General features: G+C 38.3%; 1 protein-coding gene across 7 annotated transcripts in view; it reads left to right on the forward strand.

The window, feature by feature from the left end:
- PPP2R2C (protein phosphatase 2 regulatory subunit Bgamma) overlaps positions 1 to 27,163 on the forward strand; it is a 201,110-nt gene that overhangs the window by 76,059 nt on the left and 97,888 nt on the right. The window contains exon 2 of one of the 7 annotated variants that reach the window (XM_054824006.1): positions 2,371 to 2,462. The exons of 3 other annotated variants lie outside the window; for them this stretch is intronic. In XM_054824006.1, coding sequence (XP_054679981.1) covers positions 2,396 to 2,462 — 67 coding nt within the window. In that variant the 5' untranslated portion in view covers positions 2,371 to 2,395. Of the gene's footprint in view, positions 1 to 2,370; positions 2,463 to 23,145; positions 23,297 to 27,163 lie in introns of those variants that run through there. 3 more of the 7 variants (XM_054824010.1, XM_054824007.1, XM_054824009.1) reach the window with 3 other exon arrangements.

Genomic DNA, 27,163 nt, shown 5'->3' on the forward strand with positions numbered 1-27,163 from the left:
TTAAGAACAATAGTGAGCTTGTAGGGAAACAATCAGGAAGATGGAAGCAAAGGCAAGGCTCTTTGAAGAATTTAATGCATAAGGTGCTTGTTTTTGAAACAAAAGTAGGTTACCCTTGAAGCGTGAAATACTTGGCATTTGATGTTTTTGTAGATTACTAAAGCAAACAAACAAAAATCCACACTGTGACTGTTTCAGCTTTTGCTTTCAGTTGTAGCTTTTTCTTTTCTCTCCCCCTCCCCATTGTAGCTTTTAACTGTTTGCATTTGAGAGAGGTTAAATGCATTATTGGTTGTGGTTTTGGATGAAACCTGTCTCCATTAATGCCAGTCCTTTCAAGGATTATTAGAAACTATCAAAGTGTTTGAGTTCTTTTCTCTCTCTGAAAAGTATCAGTGATATGTGTACATTGTTACTGTAATATCTAAATTATCTATGTATCATGGTATTTTGGGGGCAACTTTTTGGTACCTCTGAGAGGGGTTTAGGCAGTATGTAAAACCTAAGGTCATCAGGGCTGTATAATAATTCGGTTTCTTTCTGATACTCCTAGTACTTGTCACATAAAGAAAAGGAGCAGATTTATTAAAATTCACGTTAGTGCTTAGAATAATCACTGTCTTAGATGTTCTGTTAACTTTCTGTAGTGCTCAGGACAGAATTAATCATTGTCCTATTTCTTTGAGCCAACCTGCTGTATCTTTATATTTAAATACGGGGTTTATTAAATATGGTATTGTATATGTGACCAATTGTTGTTATTTCTCTTGGAGATACCTCATCCAAATATCTTGGCCAAAGTCTGTTTATAATCATAGCCCATCATGGACAGCTATAATCATAGACCAAAGTAGTAGATATTCAGAGGTAAACTGGTTTGTTGCTTTGAAGTGGTTATTATGTTGGAAACTGGGAATTTTGGGGAAAGAAAAGCAGTATACAGTGGCAAATAAAAACATAAAAATAAAAATTAAGAAAATGCCCTGTTTGGCATCTTTGTTCAGGAAGTGAATGATGCCTAAGTCTGTTTTGCCCCAAATAAGAAGTGAACAATTCTATTTACCCCTACATTTACTCTTCAGCACACACCTAGCTGAAAGATTGAGCTTAAGTGATTGAGACAATAAAAGTTGGGTTTGTTTTGTTTGTTGTTTTTTTCCCTGATAATGTTCCTCTGGCATATTTTTATAATAATCATTTTCTTGGCTTGCTTTCCATGCTTTTCAGCAGTTCTCAGTTTTATATAAACCTCACATGCACAAGCTTTGTCTTGTCTCTCAGTTCACTTACAAGATTAACATTGCTGTTGACCAAAGTTAATCAAATGCAATGAAGGCTGATACGTTTCCAATTCATTATTGAAAATTGTTCCTGCCTGTGAACATCAGTATTCAGTGCCTACTCCTACTAGAATAAAATGGTTGGCCATTAGCTTCCAGTTCTCCGTGTCTAAACTTGACATTTCCTCCAAGAAAAAACATCATGGTACTCCCGAAAGATACACAGAGATCACTCTTGGAAGCAAACACGCTTGTTTTCCTAAGGCTTTAGAGAATTGTTTTTTAAATTGTAAAACATTGCATTCATCACTGCACTCAAAAGAATGATTTATTCATGGATTTCAGATAGAGTTTTTTTTGTGTCTCTCTCTCTCTCTAATGGACTGCACTTTGGTATATACAAATCATTTGTATGTGTCACGCTAAAAACTGGTGGCTGAAAACTGTCATCTTAGCTGGAAACCCTGAAGATAGTGGAAAGTTTCCTTTTTTCCTTTAAAAGTTGTCTTTGTTAGGATTGATTCTTGTGGTAACCCTGTTTAGATTAATGTGGAAGTAAAATAAAATGCCTCTGTGGAATGGGTGGGACAGGAGAAGCAAAAGAACTGCTTCTCTGTTAGGTAATTCATATGGTAATGGTTTCTGGAAAGGAAATGTATCAAAAGCAGACTAAGAAACTTGCCACTTTGAAAGGGAGGTAGGAGGGAGAGAGTTACCCAATGGCAACTACTTGTTCATGTCAGAGTCGAGAGATTAATTTAAATATGATTTCCTTATTTATTTTATTTAGGCTGTCTGGTTAAGTTGATTCTCAATGGCCGTATCCCAGCTTGCTGTATAGGTAACTGGCAAGAGCATCATCAACTCATGAACCAAAGAATCCAGCTTGCTGGCCGGGCAGACAAATGGAGCTCCACAGAAGATGTGAAAATAACCCAAATACTTCAGTAGAAAATGGGGGTTCTTCACCACACCCCAAAGTGTACTCACTTGAAGCAGGCATTGTCAAATTCATTTCTTTTTCCTTCACTTGTAATGTGGAAGGTGCTGACTGACAGCCCTGGAAATTAAGTCCTCTATTTCTCCACAGGACAGGTATAGCAAGGGCGGCAGCAATGCAAGCTTCCCCACATTGTCCTGCCAATGTTCCTCAACCCAGTTCTGAAGAGATCACTTCTGGAGGTGAGTGGGTGGAAGAGTCTCTGTCCATGCAGTTATTGCTGCCAGGCAGTGGTTCTTGCAGGACAGGCTGTTGGATGGAGACTGCCCCCTTGTCTTGAATGAACCACCGGTCTTTAAGAGATAATCACTTTATGTATCGTAAAGCGGCGTGGGCTGGATTCATTGAGACTGCGTTATTCTGCTTGACCGCTGTCACATTTCGATATTTCTTTGTGGCTGGATGGCACCTTTGCATTTTTTCTTTTTTGCACTGTTTTGTTTTCAGAGACTTTGTCAATGCTTTATGTACACGTCTACGAAGTAGCATGCGAATAACTGAATGCAGTCTGGTTTAAGTGTGATACAGAAAAGCAGTTACTGGTGGCAGCCGTGTGTGCAAGAGGAGCTTTAGAGCACTAGACCAGGAGGCATGCTTTGAAATGCACCAAAAACTGATAAGAAAGCGAATGTTGGTTTCCAGTATCTAAATGAACTATTAGGTTTCAGTTGTAAAGCCATATCTTAACATTTTCCCTTTTCATAATTACTATGTAATTTAGATATTAACACCAATTAAGCTGGTAAACTAATGTTCTTTTTTAGATTATTTTACAATTAATGAAATCTGCCTATCTAAAGTTAGACATGCAACATTCTACACTGTATGAAAGTAATGGGTATGTATTGTGGTTACAATAGATAGTTGTCATCTAAACGAGAAGATATGTGATAAATTATGTGAGAGGAATTAATATGACTGATGCGAGTTTTCAGAACAAAAATAATGAGTGCTCACAAGTTTGGCAAAGGAATTCTCATATACATTCCTGGATTTAAGTGCTGTGTACTTCCAATACAGTGAGGAGAATTATGGTTTCAGCCAAATTTACATCTACTAAATATAGAAATGCAATTGAGAAAATGGAAACAAAGGCTTAGCAAGGCTGTTAGATCATGGTGAATTACTTTTGGAGCTTCAGATGCTGTGTGATGGATTTGCAACAACTTGATTGTCATTTGTAGTTGAGGCCCATAAATCTGTTTAACTCTGCTCCTATGGCTGTTTGTAAACAGGTATGATAACAAGAGAACATAATACAGTTCCATAATTGTATAAAGTTAGCATTATTCCTGACTGTTTTCAGAAGATCTACAATAAGAAGAGTTAATTTTCCTAACCAAAATAGACTTCGTGAAAGGTTTTCTTGCCTTTTTTATGTCAAAGGATATGAAACAGTATTCATTGCATATATAGCTAAAACAGTTCCTGACTTCTATTTTGTCAGGGTAACAAGGGGTACAGGATTTGGCTCATAATTAAAATGAGTGAAAGAGTCCAGTTGGGAAGTGATTTGGGACTGATCCAGAAATTCATTTTAAGTGAAGAACAGTTTGAGCATCCTTGTCATGACAATACATGGCATTAGGTGGTATAGTGTTGGGCACATTTGCTAATAAGTCACCTTACTTAATGTCTGTATGGTGCCAGTAAGTGATGTGGATTTGATTTTTCACCTCTTTTGAATGCAGTGCACATTGCTAATCTCTTACTGTTGCTGGCAAAGCCATAGAGTACAAACGCAAAAGAATGGTCAAAGAGACCATTTTTTTCATGCTGTATTTTATTCATACTGCAGTCATCTCTCTGTCTCTGCGTATGCTTTCTGTGAATTCTAATTAATACAGAGTCTGATTTTTCTACATATTTACATTGAATAATGATGATCGAAAGGAGTGTACTTGTAAAACAAGGTATTACCCAGAGCAGGATAATCCTCATAACCTCGATCCTGGAGTTCTAACTTGTGTAAGTAATTCTGTTGATTCCACTATGCTGAAACCTTTCTCGTGTGACCAGGTTCATAGTTATAGATCCCTATCTTAAGAGTTTGGTTTTTATCACCCTTTCTTTACCTCCAGTTATATTCTAGTGATTGTATAGCTTCGCTGGTTATGTCCAAAGACTGGGAGCAGAGGAAGGTTAAACTAGTCCTTGGAGAGGGTATAGAAATATCTTTCCTGAATTACAGTGAGTTGGTTTGAGCCTTCAGGCTCAATTCACAAACTCTGCTGTTATCTAGTGGTTGTTGAGAAAAATGAGTTTAAGGGACAAATCCAGAATTTTAGGTCAAGTGTCAGAGGCAGAAGCTGCAATCAAGGAATAAGCAACTCTAGGTTCACATTGAATAATGTGTGGACCATGCATGGTCATAATTGGGAAATCACCATGCTAAAATGTTATTTGTTTCTTTTTTGTCTATCTGTGAAGATAATATAGATCTACATTTATATGTAGGTGATCCAGAAGGGAGTTTGCTTATTCCCAATCTGCTGGAGGTATCTCTTGAAAAGCATTTCCCTAGCAGGTTTGGCAGCTAGGGCGGAGTACATCAGAGCCACGTGTGATGATCTGGAAGGAACTTTGTAATGTTAGAGTGTTCAAAAAGAAGTGTTTATTTGATGCATGTTTAGAAATGTTTCCTATGTCAGCATCAGACTTCTAAAAATAAATGATTGAGATGCAGCAGAAGGAAATTCCTTCTAATCAAAACTTTGTCACTGGCATCCATAAGTAAAAAGGAGACCAAAGTATCAAAGTTATCAGAAATTAAAACTCATTTCTCAGATACCAGGCGGTGCAACTGTTTCAGAGATTCACCAGGTAGTTATCATAGGCTCCTAACATGTTACCGTTTAGTAGTATTGTGATCATAGGAAGGAATTTCTCACCTGTCTCTCCAGGTTTCATGAATGACTAAGTTTTTACCCTCCATTCATCTCTAGGTTGGCAGGTTTAGTCCAGGCGAGTTCATTAGTGACCAGGATATCATTATCAATCAACAGCTGTATAACAGTGTATATGAAAATGTTTGGTTATATATTTATTTAGTTCCTAGTAGTCTGCAGTGTTACTATTGCCTCTGTAAAGGTTCAAGTGTTGCCACACATGGAACTCATTGCAGGATCATTGCTGCTGCTGTGAACTCTTACAGGGCAGGAAATGCATTTTTCTGTTTGCCCACAGAAACCCAACCCTGCCTGATACTTTGGATACTCCTGTAATGGAGATAATAAGGAAATAAATATTTATAGCAGTCTCCGTGCAAGGAACAAACAAGCAAATAGTCCACCAAATCCCAAATAACAATTTCACCCACTTAATTATTTTCTTTTGTGCGCCTGGGAAATTGAGGCCTGCTGAAATTGCTTTTAAGAGTGTCACCTTTAATCTTGTAGCAGAGTATTTGAACTCAGATGTTGAAAACAGTTTAACAGAGAAAATACTGCAAACACAGGACGAGATATGCAGACAAAAATGAAAAGGTGATACAGAATGTAAATCTTCCTTCAGGGGCCCTATGAGAATGCCATCTGATTACCATCATCAGAAATACAATACAGGTCCCTGTCATCCTCTGCATTCCATAAAAACCTAGCTCACAAATGAGTTGAATTTTCATAAAAGGCGAACTATCAGATCACCCACAAAACCCTATGTTAAGCTTTTTTGGTTTTGTCATTCTTCTATTCCTAGGAAGACTAGTGAGAGCTAACAGCTCAAGAGTATCGAGGTTGGTAGAATCTAAATTTTCAGTAGATTTTTTTTTTCTACTTCAGTATACAAGTACAGCAAATTAAAGGTTAACAGAATAAATACTGAGACCCTAGAATTGTCAGATTTTGAGGCAAAGGGAAGGTTTGTTTGCTCTTAAATACTGTTTGCAGTTTCTTTCTTAGGCTCATCTACTCTGTATTTGGAGTTGATAGAGAATTTCTCCTGCACTTTAATGGCTGTTGTGCCAGGAAGCTGTGGATTTTTGTACACACTCTTTTGCTTGATCAAATACTTTAGGCTCTTCTAGGGAGGTGAGGCAAATTAGGAAATGTGTTCTTTTTTGAAATACTTCAGAATGTGCTTCAGGAAAAAGAAAACTTAAATTTTTTTAAAGGACAGATGCATCTTAATAAGCACTTTAATAAAAATTAAGGGATTGACTAAAATGTATCTGTAATGAAAAAAAGAGTGATTAAATTCCAAGGAAATTAATCTGAACTTCCATGTGAAAACATTTTGAGATGTTAGCTGGAATCTTAGGGCAAAGATGGCTGGAATTTAAGACAGTTTGCTGTAACTTTGTCTACCAGATCCTATGTGTGGATATGTGTGTGGAATGCTGAATGTCATAGTGACATTTATATTGCTCTGTGGGTTGTCAAAAGAAAAAAAAAAACCAACTTATTTTTCTAATTAGGTGGGAGAGAAAGATATAATGTATTCTGGCAATTTGTGATCAGGCTGCGAGAGCAAGGTCCTGTTTGTTCTCTTGGATGGCAGCAGTAGAGAGAAATTATGAATGAAAACATTGATTCTGGATAACAGGGTGGTTGTGTTTTTTTTAAAAACTCCAAGATATTTTTATTAGTGGTATCTACACCAACATAGTAATTTTGTGAAGAAGGAGTCTCAGTGCTAGCTTGCTTAATTTTGTAGGAGTGCTGGAGTGAAGGCTGCCAATTTATGTCAGGGGGAGCATGATGGGACAGTATTCTACAACCTCCAGAACTATGAAAAAACATTCAAAGCAGTTCATATGAGTGGAAAGTTTAATTGTAAAGGATTTTTTGGTTGTGGGGTTTCTTTGGGTTGGTTTAGTTTGCTTGCTTGTTTTAAACTGAGGCTTGGTTGCCCGGTTCTGAATAGCTGGGAATAGTTCGAAGGTCTGTTTGGGAGAAATTACTTCAAGGTGGTCTCCTGCCCCAGTCCTGCCTAGTGGCTGATGGCTTGTGCTGTGTCTGATGGGGCAGAGGACACTGGAGGGGGACACTTTGGGGGCCCTGTGGGGAGGCTGCTGCTAGGTTAATGCCAAAGCTGCTGCTTTTTTTTTCTTCTTCCTTCCTCCCCCTAAAATGTCCCTTCAGCTAAATGATTGTGCGGAAGAAAAGTGGTGTTATGGTGTACTTCACCTGTCCTAGTTATACAGCTGACAGTGCAGCGACCGTGCCAAGCGTACTGTGAACTTGGTACCTCTACCTTTGAACCTCATAGTAAATGTATAGGGATTTCCTGTTTGGAATAATCTCTGTTGCTGTGGGTGGTGCAAGTGTATGTTTTCTTACAGCTCATAGAGGAATCTGACACAAGTTCAGAGCAGATCTCCTGCTGGCTTTGAGCTGAAAGCTTCTGTGGAACACAAGAAAAAAGAAGCTGTAAGACAAATTGAGTTGTGCAAGTAATAAAATTTTTCAATCCACGGTGCTGATTTCACACTGATAGGGATGATTACTTTCTAGTTTCCTTCATGATGGTATTTTTCCTCCTTAATATTTATACTATTTTGTTTCTGCTGTTAGCTTGGTAATACAGGGCCTGTGTGCTGAAATTCTCCTTATAGATGAGGCTGTGTTGTAGAGATCTGTTCCACGCATTGACCCCAGCCATTGACTTCTTTTCACAGGAACAGGATGTGAATGAATAAAATGTTACTGTTTTTATGTTAAATACAGAAAAAGTCTTCTCTGTTTACACGATCAATTTTGTAGCATCAATGTGCAAAAGAAACAGCTGAACACTGTTTCAGGCAGCTAGCTGTAGAACTGCCTGGAAATGGGATTGGAGGAGGGATTGGTATCAACAAAACCCAAGCCACTGTAAAAGAAAACCAAAACCTCTCTCACCGTGGAAAGATTTATAAACAATGCCAGTGAGCAGATCTATTTCTCACCTGACTGGGCCTTACAGTTCAGGTTAGAGTTTTTCTTGTAGAACAGGAGATCTTGTTTTGCATCATCTACACAAAGTATGTGACCAGTTACGCTGTGCTTCATCTAGACAGCAAAGTATGTCTTTTTCTTTCTTTTTATGAGCCAAGTAAACCTAAAATCTATACTAAGCATTTGGTGATAGGGAAAAACCACTGTTGCTACTCACTTTTTAAGAAGATCCAGTGCTGTGCTAGAAAGCAGAGAGCATTGTGGTATGAAACCAAACTTCACTGAAGTCAGTATTACTAATTTCAGCTAAGCAAAGATTTCCATGGGCTGTGTCTAAGACTGAGTATAATCTAAATGTTAGATGTCACTTAAAATATGCGATGAATAGTGGGATGGAGACAGAGATGAATATTGGGAAGGGGAAGGAAGATGAGACTATAATAGTAAAACTGTAGGGTGTGCTTATTTAGGATTACCTTACTCCTTGGTCAGTGCCATAGAGGCAGAAAATCCTAATCATCCCAGGAGCATGCACAGCTGTGCTTTCAGCAGAAATAGCAAAGGAATGAAAGAGAAAACAAAAAAAAAAGCCTTATGAGTATTCTTGAGAAAGCATCATATACAGACAACTCTGGCGGTATGTATTGCATCTGCTCTGACCCCGAACAGAACAGCTGTTGCCCTTCTGTACAAGCTGATGCCTTCAAAGGGTGCATTTTACAGAAAAACAAAATTGAGAGGGTGGGAATGGGTACACATAACAGGACAGGCTAAGCCACTGAAGCTCTAACTTTGCAATATATATATGTATATACATGTAAAAGATATATATCTATGTATTTGCAATATATGCATTTTTTTGCTTTCCTCAAGTTAGAATAAGGTCTTGCATTTATTTTTAAATGTTTTGTCTTTGATCTGCCTCTTTCAATTCTGATTGAGGAAACAGCATGTTCTGCTATTGAAACATAGGCTGCTCTGCCATGTGTTTCCTATTTTGAATGCTTTAGGATTGTTATGGGTTTCTGTGGTAAGAAGTTAAATAAATAGACTTGTAGCAGCAATTTTGAAGGTACAAGCTTAGTGTGCACACATCTGTTGTGTATATTTGATGCACCACACACACACACTGGCCTTCCCAATAAGCCTTTTGTAGACCTATCTTTTAGGTCTTTTGTGTAGTTAACCTGCAGTGCTTGGTAACGTTGACCATGGTTCTGTGACCATAATCATAATATTCTGAATATAAAAGATAAATTCTTTTATCTGTTCATTTTTCTCCTCTCCCTCTTTTTATGGAGACTCTCTTTGTCTCTTCAGGTGAAGTGCTTCTATATTAAGAATTCCACAGCAGGTAGAGTTGGCATACGAAAGTCTTAAATCTTCCTTGTGGTAGCTTCTACTATCTGAAGTTTTTGAGAATTGGGAAGGACTTGGCAGTACCTGAGTGTGCACATGAATGATTTTTTTCCCCCCACTGTTCTGACTGGCAGATGGCTCTTTAGGGACTTTTGCCAGCAAGTGCCAGGTTAGAATAGCCTCTAGGAGCGACTGCACCAATACAGATATTGGGCAGCCTTTGCTTCTTGCTGAGCTCAGCAGAACCAGGCTGCCAGTGAACCTGATCTATCATTTTCAAAGTTATTTCATATTTTTTTCTCAGTAATCACAGTTACTCCAGAGGAGAGTGTTTAGCTCCCCATGAGAGTTGTCAAACATAACAAAATATGAAATTAAATGATTGTTAAAAAATATATGCCTGGAAGAGCGTGATCAGAGGGCTGGAGCACCTCCCCTATGAGGACAGGCTGAGAGAGTTGGGGTTGTTCAGCCTGGAGAAAAGGCAGCTCCAGGGAGATCTAATTGTGGCTTACCAGTTTCTGAAGGGGGCCTACAGGAAAGATGGTGAGGGACTGTTTGTCAGGGAGTGTAGTGACAGGACAAGGGGTAATGGGTTCAAGCTGAAGGAGGGTCGATTTAGATTAGATGTTAGAAAGAAATTCATTACTGTGAGGGTGGTGAGGCACTGGAACAGGTTGCCCAGAGAAGCTGTGGATGCCCCCTCCCTGGAAGTGTTCAAGGCCAGGTTGGATGGGGCTTTGGGCAATGTGGTCTAGTGGAGGGTGTCCCTGCCCATGGCAAGGGGGTTGGAACTAGATGGTCTTTAAGGTCCCTTCCAACCCAAACCATTCTATGATTCTATGAAGAGTGAGCTTCCAGTCTTAGTGCTTCTGTGAAACAACAGAGGTACCTTTTAAAATTTAAGCTTTAACATAAAATTTCTGTTCAAAACAAATATTCCTTCTGAAACATAAACTCAATTAAGAGAGTTTTGCAGGATGGAATAATTTTCATGATGCCAGTAAATGCTGCTCTGTAGCACTACTCTCAGTGCCATAATAGTTATAAATATAACCCAGATATAACCAACAAATATCTATTTAATAATTAATGGTTTTTTGTGTAAAATAGTGGAATTTCATTTTGTGGATGAGAATCCCTCTCTTTATGTCAGATTCTGTTTGAATTTATATTTCTCATTCTTTTTTAGTTTGTTCCAAATCCTCCCCTGAACACTTGCATCTGCCTGACCTCTAATACTGTGGATTAAAAAAAAAAAAGTAGAAGTTCAGATGGTTCACTTCACAGAATGAGGGCACCTTTATTTGAAAGGGATTTAAGTATGAAACCAGTCATGGGAGTTAAAAATCCAGCAAAGAAAATAAACAGTCTTAATCAGCAGTCCTTCAAAATAATGTATGCCATTTCAGACATCCACGAGTGGTAGCATGACATCGGATTTCAAAGACTTTTGAAGATCTCCCAAATTTCTCACAAGCTATCAGAGAGCTAGCCAAGCTATCAATCTGATTAAATGTCTTAGAAGCCTGTGTTGTATTGGTAGGCATCCCATACTTTCTGATCTCTTTTCTAATTACAATAGTAGCATGCTGGTTTTCTGCAGCTATGCAGAAGTGGGGTTTGGTGTCTGGTCATCAGCGAGTGGTTATAGAATACCACAGAGGTCGGTCTCATGTGTGCCCCTCATGGACAAAAGCAGCTGTCTTTTAGTAATCTTTTGATGGATAAATTCCAAACCGCAGTAATCTGAATTCTGGGAATTTCTGTACGTCACAGGGCTTGGAAGAAATGCTTGATAGAAAGAGATTATCTGACAAAAGTGCCGGTGAAAATACTAATCTCGCTCCCGTTTGCTGTGGTTGTGGTAATAATTGCAAGGTATCAGAATTGATGGGTGACTGAAAAAAAAGTTTTTTACGTGAAAGAAGATTTGTACCGAGAAGATACCAACCATGACAATACAATAGGAAAAACCCCAGCCTCAAGAATAAAAATTTCCATTGACTTTAATAATGCAGAGATTAAATTGACTATGTTGTTCAACTCTCTGCCATAAGTCATGATCAGATGCATATCTTCCTCGTTATTTATACTGTGGTAGTGCTAAGAGTCACTAGGCACAGCTGGTTCTGTAAACACACAAGGAGGAGGTGGTTTCTGCCCAGAGGAATGCTAGTGTTAAGTATGAGACAAGCGACAATGTGAGGATATATTAAAGCAGGGGGAACATGAGGTCATGGTGACTGTGCTGGTCAGCACAAGAAGCGGCTGTAATATGAACCTGACTGCCAAGTGTCTTTATTTGATGATAAGCCATTTGTTGCAGTGCCCTGAGGAACAGGGTTTGTTTTAGCTGTGCTCAGAGTCAAAGTTAGATCAAGCAGATCTTCCTGTCTCTGAAAACATTATTCACGTTGAAAATATTCTCACATTACCCTTAATTACTATTTCCTGCAAAAATTGGTGCAATAATAATCATTAACACTGTAATAACTGACTGAGCAACTGTACTTATGCAGTTGTGTGACAGTCTCCTTGGACACCCTGAGGCTCCAGCGATTACCCCAAAAACCTAAGATAAGCTAAAGAACTTTGCTGATACCAGCAAACTACAAAAAATGTTTCTTCTGATCTCTGACATGCTGGTCCCCCCTTCACCCATGCAGCAAAATGTATAGAAATGCACCTGAGGGTTCCTCAAAAATCTGCAACATAAATATGCAGAAAGTGGGAATCATCTTGTCCTACGAGTCTGTCCAAACAAGTGGATGAGAGAGTCCCGAGCAATTTAATCTTAGTGTAAGTAGATTAGACGTGGATGTGTTTTGTGTTTATTTAAAAGATACGCACTGTAAAAATTTGTAACCATAATGTGTAGTTTGAATGTAGTGCAATAAATCTCTAAGCCTCATCATGGGGAACTGATGTGCCTTAAGTGCTCTGTCTGGCTGTAAACGGCCCTTAGGTGAGGTAACGGAGTGTCCGGTGGTGCAGGGGTCAGGAGAGAGCAAAGTGTCTGGTTCCAAAGTGGCGTTGCAGCAAAGATGTTAAGATACTTGCTTGTCCACTACCAGATTCCAGGCAGAGTTAGTCTTTCTCTCTCTCTCTGATGGGATCTTAAGCCATAATTGATTCATAATCTATCTTCAGAGATTTTTTTATGACTCTCAGTTTTTCCTAGCTAAACCAGGTTTGAACTGTGTTCAGCTGATCTCAGCAACAGATGTCAAGTATTACTAAATAATGAACAACTATGTATGAGAAAGGCATGAATATTCAGTCTTTCTGTAATCTTGGCCAAATTCATTTTTTACTCTCTGCATGTTTTTCAAAATAGTTTTATATCTTTACTATTAGTGAAATATTAGGATATAGATAATATATGAGTATTGCTGTGGAATTGAATGCAATTATATTGGGAACATGTCTTGCTGTGGTTTATTTTTAATTCATTTTTCACCCATTATTAAATGTTAAAATAAAAAAAAAGAGAATTACAAGTAGTGCCATAAATCAATATGTGTCTTGAACTGAAGAGCAAGTCATTTTTATAAGAGGGCAAGCCCCTGTATTTATAATAAATCAAGTTCATTATCTTTTGAGCTTCCTGATTAAAGTAATTAGTCATTTATGCTGATACAAATCCATCAGTGAATATATTGCTTTGTTTCACAAATATTGAATATTAGATTGTTTTGTAAGGGGCATTGGTTATAATCAGCCCACATTGTAATGTAAATTTGTTGTTTTGTTGGTGGGGAAGTAGGTTTCTCTAACCCAAATTAATACAGCAAGCAACTCTCCTGCAGTTAGAACAAACCGTTTTTAAGACCATAACACGAAAACTAATTTAAAATGCCAGCGAGGACATAGCAGGTGGAGTTGGGTAGGGAGTCAGTATTAACTGATGCTTAGTACTGAGGAGAGGGGCTCCAAGTTAGCAAGGGCTACTCCACGTGGTGCAGGTGAGCGCCCCTCAGGAAGGCTTGCTCTGCGGGTTTCCCCACATATATATTAGCAACTGCCGTCCTAATACCTGCCCGTTCCCACAAACAGCTGCGGAGAGGCCTGGTAAATGCCATTCGCAAAATCTTTGGAAATTTGGGAACCGTATATGCTTTTATACCTGTAAAATACTGCTATTACCTGAGGGGCTTTGGTTTGGAATGTGAGTTGTTCTTTCCAGCTAGGTGTAAAATGCACGTCATCGCCAAAGCTAAAATTCCTGCTCTTGAGCTATGGAAAACCATGTGTGAAATCAAACTTCCTCCTGCTCTGCTTTAGCTGCTGCGGTAAGGTTAGTCTGTTCTGGGGTGGGCTCAAGCACAGCTTATTTTTCAGTATGAAAACATTGTGTGCATCTGGAATGAGATAGTTTCTCCTCTATTTCCAGACATCAGTTCTGGCCAGTAAGTACTTGGCATCATTTCCACAAAAGTTACCTAGTCTGGAATAAATCCATACATTGAGGACGAAAGGCGATGTTTCCCTGGAGAAGTTCAGAAGTCACCTGAGTTGTTTTTTGGAGATTAGTTGGGTACACCTCTGCTCATAAGTAGAACTAAGTAGGATGAGCCAAGTCATTTCAGGATAAATCTAGCTTTTCCTCTGATGTCATTCTTAGTTTTATCAGTGCTGCTGTCCAAGACTGGTTGCTCCCAAGAAGCATAATGCTTGTGAACCATTGGTAGTTAATCTTCCCTCCCTAAATGAGATGACAATTCTGGTTCCAAAATAAGTGGCTTATTACTTATTTAAAGCCTTCCAGTAAGGAAGAAGTTAAAAATAGTTGAAAATAGATTAAATGGATTATGACCTATCGCTGGCTCCTTCAACCTTGTACTTTTACCATACTTTAGCCTGTTCCACAAACTGTAAACCACAAATGTTTCCCCCTGTTTTTCAGTAGCTGGTTTGCAATTACTGCGGACGCTACAAAGAAAACAAAAATGGGTTAAGCTGCTCTTCTGATCAATGTCCTTTCAGTGAAAAGCATCATATAATGTAAAAAAACCCAAACAAATAACTTGATGTTACAATAAGGGAAGTGTATGTTGTCTTTTCAAATTGTGTACACATAGTTAGCTGCTACACTGACCGCTTGGTCAGGTATTCTGAGAATTGTTCCAAATTCTGTCCCATACCAGGAGGTACAATGTCTTTCTCCATCCTGTACATGGAGTATTGGCACCTGACATTAATGCCTGAAAGCCACAAGAGTACAAAAATGTTCCTTTGGATGCTGCAGCTGTGATATTTATTAAGAACTGAAAAGGGCATTTCAAATGGGTTCTCGATCTTTTCTATTTATATTAATGGCAAAACTTTCACTGATTGGGAACTGATCACAGCGTGTTACAGAATCTTGTGAAAATGTAACATTGGAAAGGACCTAATGATCTACTTTGACTAAAACTTTCATTATATTTAAAGAAAGTGATTTGGTTTCTATGTAAAATTCCAATTCAAGGGTAATTATCAATCTCCAAATTCTTTCATTTCATATTAGATTACATCCTTTATTTAGGGTTAAAGTAAGGGAAATCTTCCCATCAGTTACTTTGGTCACCTGCTGTGCAAACTAATAATCCCATGCTAATCTAAAAAGGAGTGTCAGTCACAGTCACATCTGAATTCCAGCGTAACAGGAAGGAGACAACTGAGAGAGGGAAATTAGCTGAACAAGGGTATTTTGTACTACTTGACTTTCAAATCTACAGTCAATCAAATACATCAGGAATGGATGGTGTGTTTTTAAAGAGGTACAGGTTTGTTTACAAGAATGTTCTGTGAATATTAATAGTAAAATATTAGTAATGAGATGTTACTATAGGTGCTTTTTTCTTTTAGCTTTTACTCCTATAACAAGTAATAACATATAAGGTGAGGATTTGAGAGATTCAGTTTAGAAAGAAGGGTAGTTGTGACTAAGTGCAGGTTAACACATGAACTCTGGCATTTTTTTCCTGCTGTTAGTGATGGAACACTGAGCAATTTCACAAGGAAGCTTAAATGTGCATTAAAGAAAGTCTTTGCATATGCTAGGACAAAGAAAATAGGTATTTTTCAGAGATTCTGTATTTCTAAGCATTGTAGCATTGTCCATAGTGAAAAAACAGGCTACCAGAAGTCCTCTAAAAGGATGAACATTGTCATTTGAAAAGAAAATAGGTACTCGTGACTGTTCACAACCTGGGCATTAATGCAGCCAATTACTGTGTCCTGCCTTTCAAACATTATTACATTAGAGCAAGAAAAGATCCAATATTGTATTTTATATGACCTTTCTAATGCTATATACACACATATAGATTTGTGTTATTTGTCTCTTTGATTCACCAAATGTTTCTTATTTGTGGCTCAAGGCATTTATTTATTGCAAGGCTTCAAGCTGTGGTAAGCAAGGTCATAGATTAAGAATTGATTTCCACAGTTGCTCTAGCATACAAACTAAATTTCTCTTGGTTGGTTATAAAAACTACAGCTGGGCATAAATTCAGCTTTTCAACATTGTCTTGAAAATTAATGTTAAAGCAAATGAGAAAATACTTTAAGTATGTATTGCATGCTTGATTTAGGTTTTTAGCTAAAACCTAAGGAAAGCAAATTGTTTTTACACTGCAAGCTTCTAAGTAAAACCGTGCTAGTACTAAAGGTTTTTCTTTATTTCACTTGTTCTTTTTTTTTTTTTTGTTATTACTTTGTCTTCCGTATTTTTTTTAACCAGATTTTGGCAAATCATGTTTTGATCAATATGTTGATTATTTCCTTGGTTTTGCTATATGCTCCTAGAGTCATTCCTAATTACAATAAGAATGTGGGTTTCAAAAGGGAATATAGCTTCTCTCTATAGACAGTCCTATTAGAAACAGAAAAATCCACTATTTTCTTAGCTTCGTCTTTAATGTGAAACACAACATCTTGTTAAACTGAAGGAATATTTAGACTGTAAACTGAAAATTCACTAAAATTGAGGTATATTTTGGGGGTGTTTTTAAGGTGTTCTTTGTGTGTTGCAGGCTTTTGTTTTGTTCTTTTTTAAGGTGTGCTTTGTGTTGGTAATGATAGCAGAACTGCACTGTGCGCAGCGATCAATTTGTGTAAATGTCAAAGATGTATAACTCTCTGATGAATCTTTGCAGCAATACATAGATTCCTAATAACTATATAATAAATTTTAAGTTACAGAAATTGGCTTCTCGGACACATCTTTAAAGAAAATATTTCTGATATAATACCCTGCCCCTGCCCTCCATTTTTGAATTGCTATGCCTAGAGCAGAAACCGTAATATGTAGTGTATGTTTTTAGATCATAATCAACATCATCAGGTGACTTTGCAAATATTAGCTTGGCCTCTACTGTCCTGCACGCATCAGAGTTACTGTTTCTGCCATTAGCAGAGGAACCAAATTGCAGAATTATTTTTCTAAGCTAACAGAGAGCATTGTGTTTGCTCGATGGGAATTCTTGGTTTGTAGTGCACAGTTCACACTGTACCTCATGGCACTGGCCCGCACGGAAGAGACTAGTGTGTCAAATGTTTTGGGGTATTCTGTTATACTAAAATAGAGGCTGAATTGCCAACCTTGTTGCACACCAGTGCATGAAATAGCTTTCTTTGTAGTGGTCACAACATGTATGTAGAGAAAAACAATTGGAAAACAAAGTGCTGTGTGTGATGAGCGCGGTAAAAAAGTTTGGCAGGTAAAACAGGTATGGAGTTATTTGAAAATACAAACTTTGTTAAGAAAAAAAATATGTGCAGAAAAGAATTACCTCAGACATAGAAATCCCTCCTCTTTCCAATTCAGATGGATGTTTTGGAGGAATGAAGTTATGAAATTCATCTGTTGGTACTGATTCTTATCCCCTCCCTGAACTGTATTTTGTAGGGTTAGAACACATGGATCTCCTTTTGTGGCTGTTCCCAGCGAGCCATTTTGTTAGTGCTTGGTCTTATTTTGCAAAATCTTGAGTTGGAGCTTATTTTGAGGTATTGAAAACTGAGGATTTTGTCAGTGTTTCAAATGTCTGTGTCCATAATGAACTTCCTTTTGACTTCCTTAAGATTTCCATATGGACATACCTCAAAAAAAAAAAAAAGTGCAGCTTTGTGGTGAAATGAGGTGAATCTATTCAACTCAGACTTTCTCTGAATAATAAAACAGTCTCACTGAAAGCCTTGTTAGGAAGGAATTATGGTTATCAAGTCTGGTAGTCAAGAAGGCTTCTTGTTAGAGTATTACTGCAGGACTAACTCAAGCATGGTTATGCCTGACTGAATACAAGATTTCCACCCATTTCCAAAATGTAGATTTCTTTTTTGAAAAACACTTAAATATGTATGAAGAATCTTGGACTGATTAATTAACTTTGAATAAATTCCTGTGACAAATGAGGAAAATGAAGACAAAGCAAAAAGAGCTAGTTGAGCAGGACTCCTTGTGTGAGGTTGGCTGCCTGCAGAGCCACAGGACTAGTACAGCTGTATCACTGATAATTCATTGTAGATCCACCTGACAGTAACCTTTGAGGAACAGAATCTTTTCAGAAGTAGATCTGGCATCGTCATCCTCTATATTGATGTAGCAGTACAGACTTTCAGATTTTATCTTTTCTTCCACCCTCCCCCCCGCCCCGGCCTGCCTTCCCCCAAAACAGGGAAACTAGATGGAAGAATTACCGATCAATTTTATTCTGCTCCTGTGACGAGATTGGTATAAGAACATAATAATGTTAGAAATCTGGTATCCTTCTACTTTTGGATTCTCCTTAACATCAGATGCTTTCCTAAAAGCTGCAAAGTCAGTCTCTGCAGTCACCTAATTCTCATGGCCAGTATGTTCTCCACATGGAACCATTCTCCAGTGACACCCGGTGCAAAACATTAGAAAATAGTGTTTCCAACAAACAGAACAGGCTGCTGAGCAGGGAGAGGGAAGCAGTCTTGCCATTTGGGCCCTCTGCAGAGTGCTCCAAAGAGAGAAAAGAATGGAGGGAGGTGAAGGGAACAATCTCTTGTATAAACTACCTGAAAAGACCCTCTGAGATTTATGGACAGGAGTCGGCAGTGGACATCTGGAGAAGGTCTCTCTAGCTGCAGCCTGGAAGTTTGGGCTTATGTAGGAATCTGTTGTGGAAAATGCTGTTTGTAAAAAGTGCACCCCCAAAACATGTATTTGGGACTGCTGGGGTCTTTGAGTTACCAGAGAAGTGTGCTGCTGTGGTGACTTTGGTTATCCCTTTGCATTTTAATTATGGCATGTTTCTTAATCTCAGCACTTGATGCGAAATCTAGCAAACTCTATGATCTTTCTGACTTTAATTGGAGAATTAAACTTGTAAAGTTCCCTGAAGGTTTAAAGGTTTAAATATAAATATTCTTATCATACTTTGATTTTTGTGACACAATTTGTGCTTTTTCAAATGTTGTTATCATAATTTACGTATGCTCCAGTGGTAGTATTCTGTTACGTTAGTGGGATTAATTCCCAAAATCCAGTATCTGCAGCAAGAGGACTAACCAGATCCTTTCAGAAAGATCAAGATACCAGTGTCATTTACATTTGATTGGGCTTTCTTGGACTCAGGCACATCAAAAAGGTCAGAGATCACCGTATCTGTGGCTGGGGATTCTTCCAGTTTGTGGGATTGCACGGCAAGTACAGGGATAGCATATGTGGCTTCTGTGCACCCCACTGTACAGCACTTGGGGTCAGGCACTGCTCTGAAGAAGGCAACTAATAACAGGGATTCATCTATCGCTCTCCTGTCCGCGCACCTCCTTGGGAATATAACTCCTTGGCATGTGTTAAAACAGCAGTGAGGCTTCTTTAACCGCTCCGAGGGGGGAAAAAAAAAAAAGAAATCATTCAAGTAGTGTCTAGTTATGCATTCTTGACTTCATCTTCCTGCCACCCGCTGCCTTGCTCTGATGTGGAATGTTCTGCAAACTACACCCACGCAGAAGTCGTGAAAAACTTGTCTTGCTGAGACTCTTCCCAAGCCTCCTTCATGTGCTGTTCCCTCTGCACCAGAAACAACTTTCCCAATAACTGACAAAGACTTCAGATTATGAAATTTAAGAAAACATATTCATTGTGTTTTTTGGTTTTTTTCCTCATGATAGCATTTTCATCAATGACCAGATGCCAGCACCAAATGATGGTTTGGTCCCAGGTGGCTTTACTCTCTGGTGTGATGGTGGAAAATGGGACCTACGGTATGGTATTAGCAAGGGAAAGGATTTGGATGAGCAAGAAGAAAAGGCTGCCAAAAAATGAAATTATGTGACCAAAGGAGTCCTGGTACTGCAGGTTTTGAAGGCTCTATAATGTAAAAAGTATCAAACTCATTAGTGCATCCGATCTGTTTTAAAATAGCTTTAGTCATACCTCATTAGTCATACCTCATTCTAATCTGCTTCTCTGCTGCAGAATTTTTCCTTTGTGATAAGGCTGACTTTAAATGTTTCAGTGTTTTCTCTCTGTAGTAGAAGGGGTAAACTCAGAGCCAACACAGCCAAGCGTGAGGCAGTTCTGCACTAAGCATTCCACCTCTGCGGTTACCCCATGGCTGTGATTACATTTGAGCAGCTTTAGATTTCAGTACTGCTGCATCACTTTGCTTTCAATTTTTAATTAACAAGTTTTCATAGCCAGGGAACAGAACGATAGGGGGTTTTGTATCTGCCACCAACCCCTCCCCCCCCCCCAAGGTTCAACTCTGAATGAAATGCTATTAAAAGCAACATTTGTATGGATGCCAAGTGGGAAAAGACAGCAAGCATGTAACAAAGAACAATTAATTTGTTTCAGAAGGTACATATATAAAATAATAAATGACTTAAAATCAGGTTTTCTTCTGTTTCTCTTCTTTTAATCTCAATTTTCCATAAGAATAATAATAGTAATTTTCTAACTAGGCAACAAAGATTTTGATTTCACTTAATGTCTCACTAACCTTGCACTGAAATGCTAGTATTTCACAATACTGGTATCTAATTTTAGTAATCAACCCTTATGCATTGAATGTCTTGAACTGGACTACTTTCTACGCTTACAGGTTTTGATAAAGGCACACAGACTTCGTTTGATTCATTGCTATAAGGCAAAATGAGATACCTTATGGGATTTTTCGTAAGGACACACATTTTTGTTTATACATGGACGAACACATTAAGTTGTGTAACGCCTGTGTCCAAGTAGATGTAGAAGGAGGTATTTATGCTGGGCACAGGTTATTTTTTCTCCAGATATGTAGGCATAAAGCCTGAATAAAAATGCAGTATTTAGTTTTTAGACATTGCACAATGCCATTTGGTCAGCAGTTAGTTTATACAAAGATGGATTCTGTATTGCCGTGCAGGAGGACTGTTGGGATCATCCTAGAACACAGGCCTGGCAATGAGAATATAAGACGACCTTTCCAAAAGGAAACTTGCAAGAAAAGTCCTTTCATTTGAAAGGCTGTGGTTGACTTTCTCAAATGATGGTTATTTGCCCATCTGACCCATTTGTCCAGTAAAAATAGTACTAAAGCCTGTGACATCTACAGTAGAGCTTTTTTGATCATGGGAATCTAAATACTCATTGCTTGATGGCATTTGATTTTATAAACAAGAACTAAGATTGTTAGTGTTCTTGTGAGTATCCTAAATCAGCATTTGGAACATACATATTTCAGGTGTGAATATGCAGCCAGAGCTTGATACTATAACTGTTGTGTTCCAGTTATTAATTTGGTAAGTATTTTCATATTTTTAAAATAAAATGTATGGATTTTTTTTCTTACCAAACTAAATTTTTTGCAATGGATACTTCATCGCTACAAATCAGCATTATCATGGGTCCTTTCTCAGTCTTCAGTCTTTTGCAAATTGCAGTAGCGTACCTTCTGAAAAACATGAATGCTGATTTAGAAGAACACCTTGAATCACTGATGTGAATTTAAGAAGAGACATCAGCAGTGTAAGATGGCTATACTACAATTTTCACTCCGTGGAAAGTCTGCTCAGTGTTTTGCAGTGCCATGCATGCTTTGTTACATGGCATACACCTACACTGGCTCAACCAGCGGAAAATCGACAAAAGCATGCAGATGCTGAAAAAGATGCTTGAAGAAGTTGAAGAAATAGAGGTCATCTGGTATGAAGCTTCTAGGTATGCCCTTCTTTTTATCAACAAAATGACATAGTACTTGAACTATTGATTTTTCTTTTGCTTGGTGTCTGAATACAGATTTGTTTTATTGCTTTCTTGTTGATAGAAAGTTGAAGAAGGGAGTTGAACAAAACATACAGAGCAGTTCATGTTAATACAGAACTTTTTTCCCTTTCCCACCCTCTCATTAAAATGCATTGGCATGGGACAATTTGAATGCAATCCTGATGACATGGAAAAGCAAAAGAGAAGGCCACAGACTTGCAGATAAAATGTATTTGTTATTTACTCATTTGAAACTGGCAAGGAGACAGCCAATACATTGCTCCATGACTAACTCTAAGTTACTAATGGTACCTGAACTATGTTTTGTATATCACATCATTCATGTACTTGATCATCCTTCTCTCACCATGTTTTATGTTTTTGGCCTGTCTGAATTCATTTGTGGCAGAGAGAAGCCTCTGTGGTCTTTTTGGATGGCTTTTTGTTTCTGTTTTCCTTTGTTTTAAAAATAATCAGATTGGCAGTCTTACACAGGGGGATGAGTGGTGGAGCTCATCCTTGCTTTGCTGTCTGGATCGTAAGAACCTGATACATGACAGTTCTCTACTTGCTGCAAAACTACTGTAGTAACTCCATGCTATTCTGATTGCTTTTTGTCTTTTTTTTTTTTTGCCTCTCAGAGGCACTGATGCGTGAATGTTTCCTGACTCATTAGTAGTTGGTTTTTTTAATTAATTGAGAGTGATTTATCTTTTATTCAAAAAGAGGAGGAGGTAGTAAAAACTAGTTATACTGGAGCAGAGTGGTAGAAAAACAAATAGCTATTCAGGCTCAGTTTAGGGAAAAGAGATTTTTGCTCCCTTATTATCTTTCTCTTAAATAAGCCAAGAGATGGGTTTGTTCTTTTGTCCACACCCATCTTTACACTTTTCTTCTTTACACTCGTCTGCAAATCAAGTCCGTTGCTAAACTGAGATGCTCTCTCTACTAAACTTGAAGTGACCCTAAGGGTAGTCTTAAGAAAGCAAAACCACGTGATCTGTGTTGCTGTTTGCAACCTGAATGTAAATTTGGTTTCACAGTACCCACAGCGTGCCAGAGAAAAGCCAATCCTGTAGATGGGTAGTGTATTGCTCCATATTGCCCATTCCTAGTCCTGTCAGGCCATAGGAATAAGTATGGCTCTGTGCTGAGGCTTTCGCCCTCAATATAGTCCTGGAGTTTGGGCTGACAGAATCTCTTTATATGGGTTGGAGGGTTTGTGGCGGTTGAATTTGCAAGTAAAAAGGAGCTCAGGTACCCACCGAAAAGACTGTATTGATCTAAGGAGCTGAGATATTGGTTGTGAAACTAGCTGACACAGTTTTGAAAAGTTGGGGGCTAAAGGGCAAAATTAAATGGCCTTTCTGTTGTATAGCAGAAGAGGATCAATGGCTTTGGTTTTATGTTTTTCTTTGAAAGGTATCACCTGCTGGCTGCAGAGTGGGTGGATTCAGCTTCCTTCTGGAGCCTGAGCAAATCACTTGAGGAAGATCTTGCTTTCTGCTGTGCCCTAAGGACAACATGGAAGGGGAGAGCATCTATGAGGTTGATTCTGGAGATGGACTTGGAGGTAAGGATGCCTATGACTTATTTTTGCTTTCATCCCAGATGGCTGGTTACAGGAAGCCCTTATGACAATGGACCTCGGAAGCCACAAAAAAAGCAAATTGGATAAAGATGTCTACAGTTCATTGATTGTATTATGTCATTTTACAAGCAATGAATAAAAATTTTTTTAAAACAACTGTCTCCTAGAGGAAGTGGCACACGTAGACACTGCACGTTCTAAATGTTGTTACTTAGTGTGAGATGTCCCAATGATGATGCAAACCCTAAATACTTATAATAAAAGTAAAGGCATGTAGCCTTTTCTGTCTGTCTTTGTTTCTTTTTTTTCTGTCTCTCACCTGCCGAGTAACTATATTGCACACAGTATTTTGTTTGTATTTTTTTAACTGGACTGCAGAAAAAGGCTTGAAATGGTACTGGCTCTGTCTGCTATACTAGTGACCCATGGGTAGATGGAGAATTTTTATTGACCTAAAATAAAGAATTCTTGTTTTTACTTAGCTACTAATTCTACAGGTATCCTTGGGCAAATTAGCTACCTTCATTGCTGTGGTTTGTCATCTTCATAATAGGGTGAACAGCTTCTCAAGAAGGTAATATTACATACTTCTACAGGGATGCTGTTCTTTGTGTATAATGCAGAGGACCTTAGAGTTTTTGAGTAGATCCATCTGGTTTAAATTCCTGGTTTAACACAGCTTCTTCTGAGAGTTTGCAGAACACCTTGAACTGCTTAGGTCAGCTCCCTTTTGAACTCAGAAGTCTAAATATTCTGGGAAAGAATGAGATTCTACATTAAAACTTTGTAATAACAAAGACTTGGTGTACTGCATGTCTTTTTGATGATTTAGATGTTTTCCTGTAACTGGATTGTAACCAGGCAGATTGGTTTTTGTCTGAACATACTGCGTTAGTGCTAAGATGCCCCCTTTTGTGTTTAATACTTTTGTAATACTTTTCCTAGGACCTATCAGTATCAGCAGTACTATGTACAGTTTCTGCTGTCTTACTACTGAGTTTCCCTCTCATTAGTGAGTTACTTCCAGACATTCATCAGTTGGACTAACATGCAGATATGTATCCTTAAATAGTTTACTTTTTAAAGACAAAAACCGCTGGTGGTTCAAGTTACTTTTAAAATTCCTGATAAAACTGTCCATGCAATAGTTATTTTATCATATTAAATTTTATGACAAGAGCAATATAAGTATTTATGCTCAAGTAATGCCTTTCTGCTACGTAAATGAAGGGTAATAGAGTAGCAGCATTCTCTGACTTTCTAAGCATGTGTTGCCTTCTCTCCAAGTTTTTGAAACACCTGGAGCCATCATTATGACTGTTACAGATTAGGTTACTTTTTCATTTCGTAACCTGTCTCAAGCACTAGTTTTCTTGCCTTACCGTTGTGTCCTTCAGTCACTGAATCTTTGCTGCGGTACTGCATCTTTGTCATTTCTTTCATGCCGCTCTGAGCATGGAAAAATTCTTTCAGAGCTGAGGTCAAAGACAATTTTGTATCCCAGCCCTCCTTGAGTCTGACCTTTGTTGTTATAAGTTACTCTCCTTGATCTACATTTTTCTAATTCATATAGGCAAGAATGAGTGTGTGTGTGTTTAAGTATGCAGAATGGGTAACCATATTTCTGGCTTGTCTTGCTCTGTTTCTTTTTGGATTCTGAATTAAGATCTTCAGCTCATCAGAGCAAATTTACTATTTTTGGGAAATAGAATAAATTGTCAATGACATAAGTTGAATAGAATTACTGGTATGAGAACAAAATCTGATCATGTATGTGATAGGGCCATATTTACAGCAGCGTGTCAGTATCTCCAGCGTGCATATAGGTATGGTGCTTTTTGGACCAAGTGTGCTTGCATAAGCAATGCTAACCACAGAGTACTGTTTCACATTTTTCAGAAAAATGGTGATGTTCTCTCTGTGTGAATTGCTGGATAGCAGCTCAAGTAAAAAAAAAAAAAAAAAAATTCCTTGCTTCATCCTTTAAAAACAAAACAAAGATATATCAAAACAAACTGAAAAAACCCTCCCATTCTGAAAGTATGAGAAATGGGCAAGAACTAGCTCTCTGTTACGATCAGCCCATCAAGCATTCCTATCTGATGAGTAAGGGAAGTGTTGGAAACTCCTGTGTTTTAAAATCAAGGACAACTAAAACTTTGAATGTAGGTTTGCTGAATTTCTTGGATTCTCTTTGTCTTGCTTCTACTTGAGATACCACAAATGACAAGTATATGTTGTTTATGGAGCCAAACTAGGGAATTTTGCACTGTTTTATAGAATGTGATTTAAATAAAAATGTGACTTTAAAATAAAGCAAATATCTTTTTTGATGATAAAGGACATGCATACTTTCTTGAGATGGGTCCATAGTTCTCAATGGTGTATAATGAAGTCTGTATACACCCTAGGTATTATAAATACATCAAGATATGTACATGTCAAGCACAAATGTATGGTTACAATTAGGCTGATTTGATGTCTGAATTATCATATATCGGAGACCTGAGACAAAACAGAAATGTGCCCATTTTCAGCAACATAAGTAGAACATGTCAAACAATTTACCAGTACGATGAAATCACCACCAGAAAACAAAGTATGTTTTGTTAATTCAAGGTCTGTGGTCTCTGAGTTTCCTGGGACCATAAACTCCCTATAAGACTGCATGAGTTTGAGGGTCAAAACACCTTAAGAATGTTGTGGCCATTTCTTATCAGATTAAAAAAAAATAACAGAAATATTACCCCGTAGTTTATTATTTCATTAATAGAAAATCAGGCCACTATTTCCAGGTTCAGGAACCCGAAGTAAGGCTCTTCCTCTCATTTTAACTGCAAAAAAGTGTTTGGATTTTGATAGGTATGGGTGGCTTGTAGCACTCCTTAATGCCAGTAAAAGCTGAGGAATGATACTTATAAAGTAAATTAATTTGATACTGTGGAGTTATATATTCAACTTGGGTTTCTTTGGTTTAAAAATTAGCCCTAATAAAAAAAGCAGTTTAGGTAGCTGTACTGCAGGTGTTACTTTATAACAGGTTTTGAATACCTCTTAAATAATGCACAAAGAAGAACAGACCTGACTTTTCTCCTGGCCTATAAAGCCAAACTCAGTGAAGGTCCTTATTATGCAGTCGAATAGAGTCTCCAGAGTACAAGCCACCCAAACATGGTGCAGAAGAGACAGGACTGTAGTTCTTCACTGTGCAACGCACTGAAAACCTATTATAGCTGACCTAGAACAGATGGGCACATCTACTTCAAAGCAAAGACTTCATAGCTTCAGTTGCCTAGGAGAGATTTCTGCATTTCCTCAAAGGAAAGAACTCTGTGGTGGGGTGACCCTGGCTGGCTGGCAGGTGCCCAGCAAGCTGCTCTCACTCCCCTTCCTCAGCAGGGCAGAGGGAGAAATAAAGATGAAAGGATAAGGAGAGGGACATCACTCATTACTTACTGTCACAGGCAAAACAGACTTGACTTCAGAAAGATTAATTTATTGCTAATTAAAAATATAGTAGGTTAGTGACAAAAAAACACCAAACTAAAACCACTTTCCCATCACCCCCTTTCTTCCCAGACTCAACTTCACTCCTTCCTTCTTGACTTTTCTGCCACCTGTAAGCAGTGCAGGGGGATGGGGAATGAGGGTTACGGTCAGTCTGTAACACTTCATCTCTGCTGCTCCTTCTCCTCCTGCTCTCTCCTACTCCAGCATGGGGTCCCACTGAGGGGATACAGTCTTTCACAAATTTTTTCGTGGGTCCTTCTTATGGGCTGCAGTTCTTCAAGAGCTGCTCCAGGATGGATCCTTTCCACAGGGTACAGTACATCAGGAGCATGCTGCTCC

This window comes from Grus americana, chromosome 4 (assembly GCF_028858705.1).
Source record: "Grus americana isolate bGruAme1 chromosome 4, bGruAme1.mat, whole genome shotgun sequence".
In the NCBI taxonomy this organism is placed as follows: Eukaryota; Metazoa; Chordata; class Aves; order Gruiformes; family Gruidae; genus Grus; species Grus americana.